The sequence below is a fragment of the Plectropomus leopardus genome, chromosome 14, assembly GCF_026936395.1.
Source record: "Plectropomus leopardus strain MGB_pleo_1.0 chromosome 14, ASM2693639v1, whole genome shotgun sequence".
NCBI lineage: Eukaryota > Metazoa > Chordata > Actinopteri > Perciformes > Serranidae > Plectropomus > Plectropomus leopardus.
The window spans coordinates 24,338,910-24,350,912 of NC_142189.1; the positions used below are offsets into that span (position 1 = coordinate 24,338,910).

General features: G+C 38.1%; 1 protein-coding gene across 3 annotated transcripts in view; it reads left to right on the top strand.

Annotated features, from left to right (window-relative positions):
- Window positions 1–1,715: 1,715 nt before the first annotated feature.
- LOC121953616 (CAP-Gly domain-containing linker protein 4) overlaps window positions 1,716–12,003 on the top strand; it is a 51,536-nt gene continuing 41,248 nt past the window's right edge. For 2 of the 3 annotated variants that reach the window (XM_088087300.1, XM_088087302.1), the window contains exons 1-3: window positions 7,169–7,327; window positions 8,896–9,027; window positions 11,414–11,553. In XM_088087300.1, coding sequence (XP_087943426.1) covers window positions 7,291–7,327; window positions 8,896–9,027; window positions 11,414–11,553 — 309 coding nt within the window. In that variant the 5' untranslated portion in view covers window positions 7,169–7,290. Of the gene's footprint in view, window positions 1,845–7,168; window positions 7,328–8,895; window positions 9,028–11,413; window positions 11,554–12,003 lie in introns of those variants that run through there. The other variant, XM_088087301.1, reaches the window with a different exon arrangement.

Below are 12,003 nucleotides of genomic sequence, written 5' to 3' on the forward strand. Positions count from 1 at the left end.
CACAGTAACAGCATAAAGAATATGTATAATTATATATAGACTATATGTACATTATGAAGGCTGATATCCTTATACATTTCCTTATATTTATACTGTGGAACATTCCTGGGCAATTTCCTACGGTGCCGTCTTACCACTAAATGTTGCCAATAAAAATTCATTCACATACATGCATATTTTTAACCCACATTTACAGCAAGTGAGAAATTGATTTAGTCATAACATGCACCATTAATTTAGGCTGTGTTCAGTGAGATAAAGTCAACATAAATTTAATTAAGACCATATAAAAAGATACACTTCAGCTTAGCAACACAGCGAATCATAATGGAAGGCTTTGTTAGACTAAATGCATTTATAAGCAGCCTATGACTTGTGATATTATTCGTGTCAGTGTTTGTGACATTGTGCATGCTACCAACTTTTTTTCTTTTCAAAGCTGTAGATTCTTTATTTCATAACTCTAGGAGCTATTTTCACCACCTAACTAAAAACATTGAGGCCTAAGGGCTTTTTTCCTCCCTCCATCACTCATGCTGACACACACACACACACACACACACACACACACACACACACACACACACACACACACACTTGCAGAAGATAACCACAAGGTGATGGGTGTTGGTGAAAGGATGAATGACTCTGAGCTGACCTAAACTTGAACCAGTGGGACTTATGTGAACCAGTAAAGGGCAAGGTCTTTGACGGAGGTAGCTGGATATGCTGAGGGCTCTTCAGGTTGATGAAACCACACTGAGTGTCCACTGTCCAGCCTCCTACACCACTGACTCTGCATGACATCTGCTGAATGGGAAGATTGATTATGTCCCAGTATGTGTATGTAGCTCCCAGACTTTTGCAGAAATAATAAAAGAAGCATTGAACTAAAAAAGTATTTCCATGTACAGTCCACCTCTGTTCCACAGTGCTACTTGCAAATATGGTGTAGTATTTTCTATTTCAGAGTAGTTTCCATTGGTTATTTGGGTGCTCTAGAAGAGATCAATGTATCATCAAAGTGAGTTTCCCAGTCATATTCAGTGAAATAGTTCATATAAAAATTAAAACAATTAAGTATAGATATAGGCTAAATGTGCAGATATTCTCTCCTTGAAAAGACAACCCAAGACAGCTGACCGGGGCCTATTGGTTGTCTCCCACACCAGGCTCAAAACTAAAGGTGATAGAGCCTTTGAGTCTGTTGCACAGAGATGGTGGAACGCTCTTCCACAGGACTTGAGAGCTGTGCCCACTGTGGACATTTCTAAAAAGCAGTTAAAAATGCTTCTGTTCAGACAGGCGTTTGCCGAACATTTTTGACTATATGTCTATCTTTATTTTTATGACTGTAATTGATTGCATTCCTGTTTTCTGTGTTTAAATTGTTATCTTATTGATTGCATACTATATTCTATTGTATTTTGTATTTCCTTTATCCTTTGTAAAGCACTTTGTGAGTCCTCTCTATGAGAGGTGCCTACTTACTTACTTACACATAGACCTACCGATATTTCAGTATTTGGATTTAGCCTATTTTTGCATCCTCAAAATTTTTTACCCTCCCCCCCTCCCCGAAATCTGAATTATTTTCATCAGTACTATACCATGCCGTTGAATCCAATCTCTATTGCATGAAGTTTGCGCCTTTTTTAATCGGACATTTATTTTGAAGACCGGAAACGTACAATAAACGCCTTTACTCTGAAACCCGAATGCCAAAACCGGATGTACCCTAGCCATGGACAACATAGTGGGAATTGACGGAAATTAAATCCGCTAACTTATTGACTATCTAGTCATTTCCCCATGAGCGAATTGAAACGAGCAGCAAGGCCAAGGTAATGTAAATGTTTTATTGTGTACCGTTAGTTGAACAAGGTACGCTGTTTTTACTATTTCTGGTCGTGAAGTGCATTTTAAGCTGTCAGTGTGCTCGGCCCAGTATTTGTGCTGGATAACATTACCTCTGAGGAGCTAACATGAGTGAACATGAGAGAGAAGGCACTCCGTCTCACTCGGTAACTTTTTCCACAATGCATTAGCATAGAATATGTGGCTGCTAACTGCTTATATTTACCAGTTATGGACTGAAATAAATACGATGTAACGTTAGTGTAACGCGAGCCGGTTTGACAAAATATGCTAGCCGGCTAACAGTTTGATGTCGGTTGTCTTATGTTGGGATAAAAAACAGATGTGTCATGCGAGAAAGTTGATTGAATAATCAGTTAAAGAAGTGTTATTAACATTTGATAAGCTAACATAGCTTCAGTTGCCTTCAACGCTTCAAACCTGAGAGATGAGGGAGTGGTCACTGCTGAGTAAGTTAGCATGATGTCTTCATCAGTAAACAAAACATGACTTAACCCTAGCTAAATCTAAGCTGATAAAGGGAATATCCTGCCCAACTGTGGAACAATATCTGTGTATTCATTTGCAAATAACTTGGAAGAGTTTTGTGGTAACGTTGTAAATGAGTGGGATTCACACAAGTGTTTTGAATTGGTCAGAGTGATTAGACCTTATCTAATGATAGAAATAATAAAACTGAAGAGGATGCACGATATTGGATTTATTTTCCGATATGCTGATATATAATAACTCATTTGGCTGATAAGCGATATCAATATTTCCACTTTCCCTTCACCTCATTGTAGTGATCATCAAGTCTCTTCTGTAGTGGAATTAACATCAGATTACGCATACCAGCTGATGGAGACATAAAATACAGTGCTATTCAATGTGTATGATATTCATTCATTGCTCAAAGTACAAAAAAATCCTCCAATTTAGCATTGATGTTTTGTACATGTACACTTTGTCAATTACAAAAAACCAAGAGGAAGAAATTGGTTTGTCATAATTGCAGAAATCAGCATGTTGGCGGATTCCGATATTTCATTTTAATGCTGATATCTGCCAATATTGATGACGTGCTGATATTATCATGCATCCCTAATGATAGACATGACATTTTGTCACTATTATGGTAATGTTATGCTGGGAATAGTCACCAAGTGCATGTGCAAATAAAAATATTTGAGGAGTCTCATTAGGCCAAGTGAAAAACACCTGTGCTAGTGGACCATTTGTGTGTAGAGGCTTTGAAGTTATTATATTTAATGTGATATTCTTTTTCACTGCAGACATTTTGTCTCATCACAGCAAGTAGTGCTTGTAACTGATAACGTTAAAACTGACTGCATTATTATTTTGCATGCTGGCTCACTGTCATGGCTTACAGGGACACGTGAACTAAGCAAACTAGTTAACAACATTTGTTTGTAACATAAAAATGTCAGTGTCCGGGCTGCCTTAACTTAACTTTTTAAGTTGAGTGAAGTAGAGACGGTAAGTTGAATCATTAAAAAAATGACCTCAACATGTCCTCTGACATTCAGTCACTTGAAAAGGTAAAACAGTTTGTTTCTTTTCACAGTGTGAGCATCTCCTGCTATGTTCAGTGAATCATTTCTGCTTGAGGATTTCTTATTAAAGTTGGGTTTTGACCATAGGGTTGCACAGGGCGATGATAACCGTCTCAGAAAATATCACGAGTTCGTCACATAATTATTATCACTTACAATGAACCTGAAAGGAATCAAAACACAAGGTTTGCTTCTGGTAGAACAATCGATTTGTTACTATAATTAAAACTTGAAATAGTTTTTTTAAAATGGAAGTATAAGTAATAAGTCTCCCTTTTGAAAATAGCTAAAATAAAGGTGAGCTTCTCTTTCCAGTCGCATTCTTTTTCAATACGATACATAATGTACATGGTATGATAACTGTTGATTTTCATACCACGGTATGCTTTCAAACCGCTATACTGCTGCAACCCCATGACATCAGCATAGCCCCTTATGAGTTTAACAGATATTTTAAAATGATTGTCTTACTAACTTTAAAGCTTCATGTGCAGGACACATGGGGCTACCAAGTCTGTATTAATTTAATTGGTATTCATGAAAAGTAGTGCTGTTATTATCTATATCTCTCAGCACTAAAGCTAGCACTCCCTCAGCAATTGAACTTGGAAATTAGATTATATTGCTCTCAAAGGCAATCCTAACTCTGGTATTACACTGAACATTAAAACTGAGAAATGCAAACATTTTCACATTGAGATTTTGACTGCACATAAAACTACAATGTATGATATATTTAGTACAGACTGCATTCCATTTAGGTGAGCTAGATACAGGGTCCTGTTATTGTGCAAGCTGGCTCGCTGTCATGGTTTACATGGCCACTTGGAGCTAAGCAATCTATTAAAAATTTGTTTTCTATCAGCTTTTCCTGCTATGACAAGTCAAAATATCTGCTGTGAAAAATGCCAGCTTACTAAGACAGCTACAAAATGCTGAAACAAAGTCAAGACTCCGCAGTGCAACATATACTGTATTTTAGTGACTTGATTTCACATTTGATTTTATATTTTATCTAGGTATTATGGTTCTAGCATGTTTTTATGTCCTGCCAAAGTCCTGCAACAAATGTTGTAACAATTTATGGCATTACATTGTAATGATTGTAGTGTTCAAGGTGGCATTTAAATGATTCGTATACACTGCGCACAGACAAATAGTTTGCATGTCTGAATAAGTAGTCACAAAGCAATGGGTGCCGAAATATTTGAGTTATCACTTTGAAACATGTCACAGTATTGTCTCTCCATTAGCTGCGAGGATGAAAGTAGCGTGACATAATGAGTCTGACGAACAAGGAGAGGCTTATTGCAAAAGTGGGCCATTGTCCCCGGTCACACTGCAAAGTGCTAATCTCCAGACAGACAGACAGACAGACAGACAGTGACCTCAGAGAGTTATCACGAATATCTCCTCTCACTCTTCAATGACACAAAAGTTGGTACTAAACTGACTAAAATGACCCTTTGCAATCTTTTGTCTTTCACATGCCTCCAGTAAATGAAGAATAAAAAAAAAAACCAGAGCCAGTTCATAAAGTTAATTAATTCATATTGTCTCAGGTATTAGAAATAATGAAATTTAGTTTATGCTTGGGTTTTCTTTGTCTTAGCTTGTGGTGTGATTTTATGTTTTAAGAAATAACCATTTGTAAATAGTACATGCTTAAGTGACCATTTACCAGCATGTTCAAGTTTTTCATAGTTGAAGAAACACTATCTGAACACCAATTCTAACATCTTCCACTAGTCTTTTTTGCATGTGATGCTGCATGTTATGTTCAATGAATCATTTCCACTTGAGGCTTTCATTTTAGAGGATTGTAATCGAATACTGTAACAGACATTTTTTTTCTCTATACCGCCATGTGCAGGACACATGAGACCATGGTAGTTGAAAGCTATCATATACAGTGTATTGGTTTAATTGGTATTCCTGGGAAGTTCTGGTGTTGTTATCTATATTTTATACTGCAAAAGCTAGTCCTCCCTCAGCAATTGTGCTTAGAAAATTAGATTATATAGCCCTCAAGGGCAATCTTTACTCTGGTATTGCATTGATTGAGCGTTAAAGCTGGGCGATGTAAACGTTTCCACACTGGGATTTGGACTCCGCATAAAACTGCAATGTGTTATATAATCATTCCTATTGGCTAAAATAAATTAATTACGAAACCATGTCATAATAATCCTGATTTCAGTGTATTTTTTCAAGATATAATCTTGAAGTTGCGTGAATTTTTTAACATGAAAGTTTCCTCTTTAACATTCCTAAAAAAATCTATCATGATATGAATCAAACTACTCAGAATAAAAGCTTAAATCTTTAGCATTGCTGACACCGTATTGTTAGATTATTAGACCGTTATGGATTCAATCAAATGGTAAAATATGAGGTGAGAAGTTCTGTAGGCGCTTGCTTAGAAGATATATTGACATGTCATAGTGGGAAAAGTGCGGGTGTAAATGGTTGAATGACTGATGGCAGAGTTACATTTAGCTGCTTCAGTTTCACAGTCATGGGTGTACATGCTGGCTCGCTGTCAAACTGGTGTGGCTCTCTGGGTCAACTGAGTAGAATCGAGGCATCATTATTGTTATTAGTAACACTTGTGCTTTTTCTACTGTGTGCTGTAGAAATGACTACCAGCATCCCTATTGCTCTTCTCTTATTGCAGTATTTTCTACAATATGATGCATTGTTCTGTAGGCGGATGCAACTTACTTTTTAGCCTACAGCTTCGTTTATGTTATATTGAAACCCCATTATAGATTGCTTTAGGGATGATGTTTTACTGTAGGCTGATGTGGAGGATTGCATCGCCCTGGATCCCTTGTCAAAAACAGAATTTTTCCATTAGGTTTTGGATTAGTGCAGAAAATAAGCTATGTGGTAAACAAATGTGTGTGATACTTGCAGGTTTTGCTCAGCAAGATAATCTTAAACAAATGAACATAACTTTTCTGATTTTTGAAGCTCGAATGCAATTTCCAGAAGTAAAAAGGAAACAAACTAAACCACCACATTACCCACCACAACAAGGCTGTAAAAGCCAAGTTTGGAGTGATGATGTTCTGTAGTCTTATTCAGCCACTTTTTCTTTAGACATATAAAAGCTTCAAAATTAGTTTGTGGGTAACTTAATGAGGCATTTTATGTCATAACACAACACGTAAAAGTCCCTTAAGCTTATGTTAACCATGGATGTTATTTCAGTCAACCAAAAAGCCATTCAAAGTGCCCATTCAAAGGAACCGGGAGATATAAAATGACTCTTTTCTGGGTTTTAGGACTCATTCCACTGGCACTCTATACTGGTACAGTGAATGGAGAAAATGCATTTTTTTTTTTTTAGAAATCTCACAGGTGAAGTTCAGCTTCACCTCTGTCTTCTGAAGCTGGTAGGGAGTCAGTCTTTTTTCCAGTGGGTGCTCCAGCGGGGTGGATGCCTGCTGTCAAGGGGAATTGGACACTGGCCTTTATGGTGAAGGACAGTCGCTCTAATCACAGCCACCACTTTGCTGCCCTTATACTCTGTGTTTGTTTGCACTGTCACCCCACAGACACATTCTCTGCATCGTGGGCCTCATGGTTGACTAGTCAGATGAGGTGGCAGCGGGGTCAGCCGTCCACACGACTGAAAAATGAGAGTGACATTCCAGCAGGGGCGAGTCAGAAGTGAGAACTGGCTGTAAATAGCTCACTGGACCTGGGAGTGAGGGGATCACAGGGTATAATCAGAGCGAAGGGACTGTCGATGTTCTTGGGAGTTATTTTGGGAAGCAGCTTGGTTAGATGTTGTACTGGAACCAGTCTGTGTCTCTTGATTTTAGCTTAGCTGGACTGGGAAACTCTCATGGAGACCAACAAGAAAGAGGATGAAGAAGATGACAGTGAGTGTTGGTTGGTTTGGAAGCTTTTAGGTTCAGTGTTGCCTTTCCAGGCTTAGGCCTGTGTCTGTGTTTGTGCTGGTAGTTCAGCCTGTTAAGGTTTCTGTCCTCCCCCAGCCTCCTGTTTTCCTTTTTAAAATGTCCTAAGAGTAATGTATAAAGTGCTTCAAGATTAGACTAGTTAAGCATATGCTCACAAAGTCTTTAGAAACTCTTAAGAACATCACTGAAGTTTTTTTAAGTACAGACCTTCTTTGTCTCTTACCCTTAGGCCCGAAATATCAGATGATCTTGTTGGTTTTACAGTTCAGATCAGTGGTTCTTAAGCTTTATTCAATAACAAACCCCCTTTAAAGTTTTTTTTTCAACCATTAACCCTCAGACCAACACAAAACATTTTTGGTAGAAACTAGGGCTAGGTATTATTTAAGAAATTACAATACCAGTACCAATATCAGTATCCTTAAAGTGATATCAATACCATTTCAAATCTTCTTTTGATACCTTTTTTTTCTACTTCTTTGGCACCAGACTTCTGTGGATTTTGGTGGCATATTGGCTAGCTGAACTGCTAATGCCATCAAATATATCCAGTCATATGTTGTGTTACATGGAAGAATGCATGCAGAAATTGGCTGTGAGGAAAACCATACAAATAGTCATTTTTTCTAGATGTGAGTGCAGAAAGAATGGAATGCAGATATTTTTTGATGGGAGAAGTTTTGATACCACTTGGTACTTTGTTAAGGATGCACTATATTGCATTTTTTTTTGGTGATAACCAGCTCTGTTAGAAACCCAAAAATGTGAACGTGAATGTTACTGCATTTGTTTCGGCAGTTAAAATTTTTGGCAGTTAATAAAATATAAACATTGAATATGAAATTAAAAGCTCACATTTAAATTTTTATTGAAATAATTATAGTGTAATTCTTATAGGAAGTATGGGTGACTAATAGTTTTCAATTAAGATTTAAAAAAAATCTTAAGGTAAAGAAATACTAGACAAAGAACGTACAACCAGACAAAGAAATACTAGTTTAGATGTATAGCCTAATCCTCATGCATTTACCATACTGCACATGATCACACTATATCTCAGTATGCAGGTGATATCACTCCCCCTTTTGTATAAAATGCTAGAGAGAACACAAATCATATTATGATAATATTGCAATTGTAATTGTCCCATACTGTGTGTACTAACTTTTCGTGTTGCACTTGGAAGCTGCAGTATACAACAGCATCATGGGAGGATGAAAGGCCTATCACAGGAGTGTAAACAGTATTAAGGCTGGTGGCTCTGTGATATATTACTGCATATATATTTCTGTCTAACCAGCATAATTCACCTTGAGATTCATTCAGACCCAATTTTCAGTGTAATACACAGTTACATAAGCCTCCTTTAGAGGAAAATTGAGAAGCTCAATGTTTTAGTAGGATGGTGCCAAATCAACCGTCAGTTGAGTCATGTCTCCTCATAAAATAAGTGGAGTTCTCACTGCTTTGTTGAAATGAGACCTACTTGTGTGCTCAGAATAGGTCTTCTAATATTGTTCTTGCCACAGGCCCTGAGGGGGAGATGACAAAGGAGGATGTTTCAGAGCCTGTTGAGGGACGAACTGTGCTGGGCTGGGCCTCTACTCATCAGCGGCCGGTTATCCACCAGGTGGCCTCTGCACCCATGCCCAGTGACTGTGGTGAGGACCCACACACATGCACACATTCAGTACATACGTGCAGTGGAGCTTTGTGACATTCTCACTGCACCAGTGAACAGACTGTGAAAAACGTACACGCAGCAGCTCTATGAATGGAATCTGAAAAATGTTCACGACCTTGCATTTAAGATGATGATCAGCTGACAACGTGCTAAAAACCTGATCAGTAAGTTGTGATTGCTGAGTGTTTTGATTAGTGTACCACTTGGCCAGACTAATCAAGATTCATGTGGTAATAATCAATGATGATGATGATGATTATGCTGACGGGATGAGATATAAAAGTTCTGAAACTGCACTCAATAACTATTCTGACCAATGATTCCAGTTTTAGGATGGCAGATATCTATTTCTTGCTCCTCATTTAGTATTATTATCATATCAGGGCATCATTTTCAATATAGTGAATAGTTAGACGCAGTTTTGATGGTGGATGAAGTGACGATGCATTTCTTACAGATTGATCTTTGAAATATCAGCTTTTTTTAAAATAGTAAACATGGTGGTTTTAGTTTTTTATTTTCTTATTTTTTAATCTTGTGCATTCCAGTGTGTTTGACAAAGTATACAACTTAAATCCTAGGTCTTCAATAGGTGGTCCGTGACCCCTATGGGGTCCTCAGAGTTACTGTAGGGGGGCTGCCACATTATTGTTAGATGATGATGATAATAATAATAATAATAATATTAATAATAATGAAGTCAGAAAATAAATCCTGAAAATACACATTATCCGAAACCCAACATATTAGCAAAGATAAATTGTCGTTTTAATAAACCCCATTTAATTTACAGTACACAACATGCATACACACAACATTAATGAAACACACAGCATAAACCCTTTGAATTCTGGATCGACATCATTTTTCTAGTGCTGCATTCAGATGCCTTTCACAAGTGTTTAAACCTTTGAACCCTGAGCAAATTGGTTTGATTTCTCTCAAAAACATAGGTAAAAGGCAAACTTAGCGAGAAATATCTTGCAAATTGTAAGAAATTGGTAGATTTAGAAAATAACTTCTTAAATAAAACTAGGGAAAAATGTCCAGAACACTAACTTTTCAGCAGCGTTTTCAGGTCATTTCTTCTTTTTTTCCACTTATTTTCAGTTCATTTTCTGTAAATTTTTTTTACAGATTTCTTGCTGATTTATGGGTAATTTTTTCTTAAGTTGCTTATTGCCTTTAAAAATATATATATATATTTTTTTGGACTCTTTGCCTTTTTTTGAAAGGACAGTGAGAGAGAGAGGGGATAACATGCAGCAAAGGGCCGAGGCCGGAGTCAAACCTGCGGCAACAAGGACGCGGCCTGTCCTTGTTCTTGAAATAAATCAAGCCAATTTGACCAGGTTTCAAAGGGTTAACTGTTCGGCCTAAATCCTTGTGCAATTTTGTGAGCTAGCTAATGCTAAGTCACTGTGCAGCACTTCTCCATAACAGCTAGATGAATTGATTAGGAAACATTTACGTACTATTGAAACACATTTAGCTGTGTTATTATGTTGAGAATAAGAATATTCTTGTGAGCCACAATAGGGCGTTTTATAACTTTTTGAGCAAGAGACTCTATCACACCATCCACCTCAGAAACCAGTGGTGAAGGAGCAGAGGGTGAGGCTGGTGCATCCAGCCATGCTACAACTGCTGCTGACTTAGCAGCTAAAGGCAATTGCAAATGAGAAAAGACCTGAAAATAGTCAGAGAATTGTCTCAAGTACAAGTCAGTTTTATCCATGTAGGAGGTCCCTGCTCCGTCTCTCTTTGAGCTAAGGCGTCCTTTATCTGAAAAACACTGAAGACCCCTGACCTCAGTGATTTATCTATTCCTAAACAGGCAATCGGTATATCAGCTGTAATGGAGTGCAGTGCTGACATACAATCAGTTTTTCATCTCTGAACAAAATGAATGAAATCATGTGGTTATTAGTCACACAAATGGCTCTTAAATTGACCCCCTCTTAAATGTAATGCAGTCGGTAAAGCAAAAGCAAAAGGTTGGACGCTGGTTAAATTATAAGCGTTGGTATTCACTGTGAAAGGCCAAGCCTATTTGTTTTCAGCCTCAGTCGAGCTCTCTAATGCTTCATTTGGTTCGCGGCATGCCATCCGCTGTCACATCTGATTTCATTCGCCTCTGCAAGCACAGCAAGGGCATTTCCCAAGATTACTAATTTGATTGAATCGATTGAGCAGTGTGTTGCAGAAAGTTAATGTATGTCTGTGCTGCAGAGTTTCACTTGTGCTCTCCTCACATGCATATACTGGTGAAAAAGAACATGAGGCTTTGGATTCCCAGGTTTAAGGTGAATTGCATAACAGTTAAAGCGTATCTGTCATTTTTGTCATCTCGCCACCTCCAGAGTTCTCCTTTTTCGACCCCAGTGAGCCGCAGTGCAAAGAGGTTCTTCTGGATCCCAGCACCACCATACCGGAGCTGTTTGCCGTCCTCAGGCAGTGGGTGCCCCAGGTTCAGAAGAACATCGACCTCATCGGCAATGAGGTGACGCCATCCATCATTTTTAACAGTCTGTATGCTCCGATACAAACTCTTCTCTGTTTGTACAAGTCACATTTCACAGCTCTGCTAATTGAATTATTCACAAGTCAATACAAAATGCATCACACAGAATGTGATAACTGAAAACACTCGAATACTTAAGAATAAAATAAACCTCTGCCAACCCACCCCCAAACCTCCACGCAGTGTTACACAAAATAGCTGCAATGCAGTAAGTTGTGCAGGGAAGCACTTGTCTCAAGGGTAAAAGCAGGAGATTATTTTCTCTCACTCTCACTTAATAACTGCTACCCTTGAGAAATAAATGCCTCGTTTCCATGTCAGTTTGCGCAACAATCCTGGTCCAAATGTAAAGATGAGTGGAGTTATGAGAGGCCCAGCTTGCTTGTCATTCATCAGATCAGTGCCCTGCCGTTTCACTTTATCGCCTAT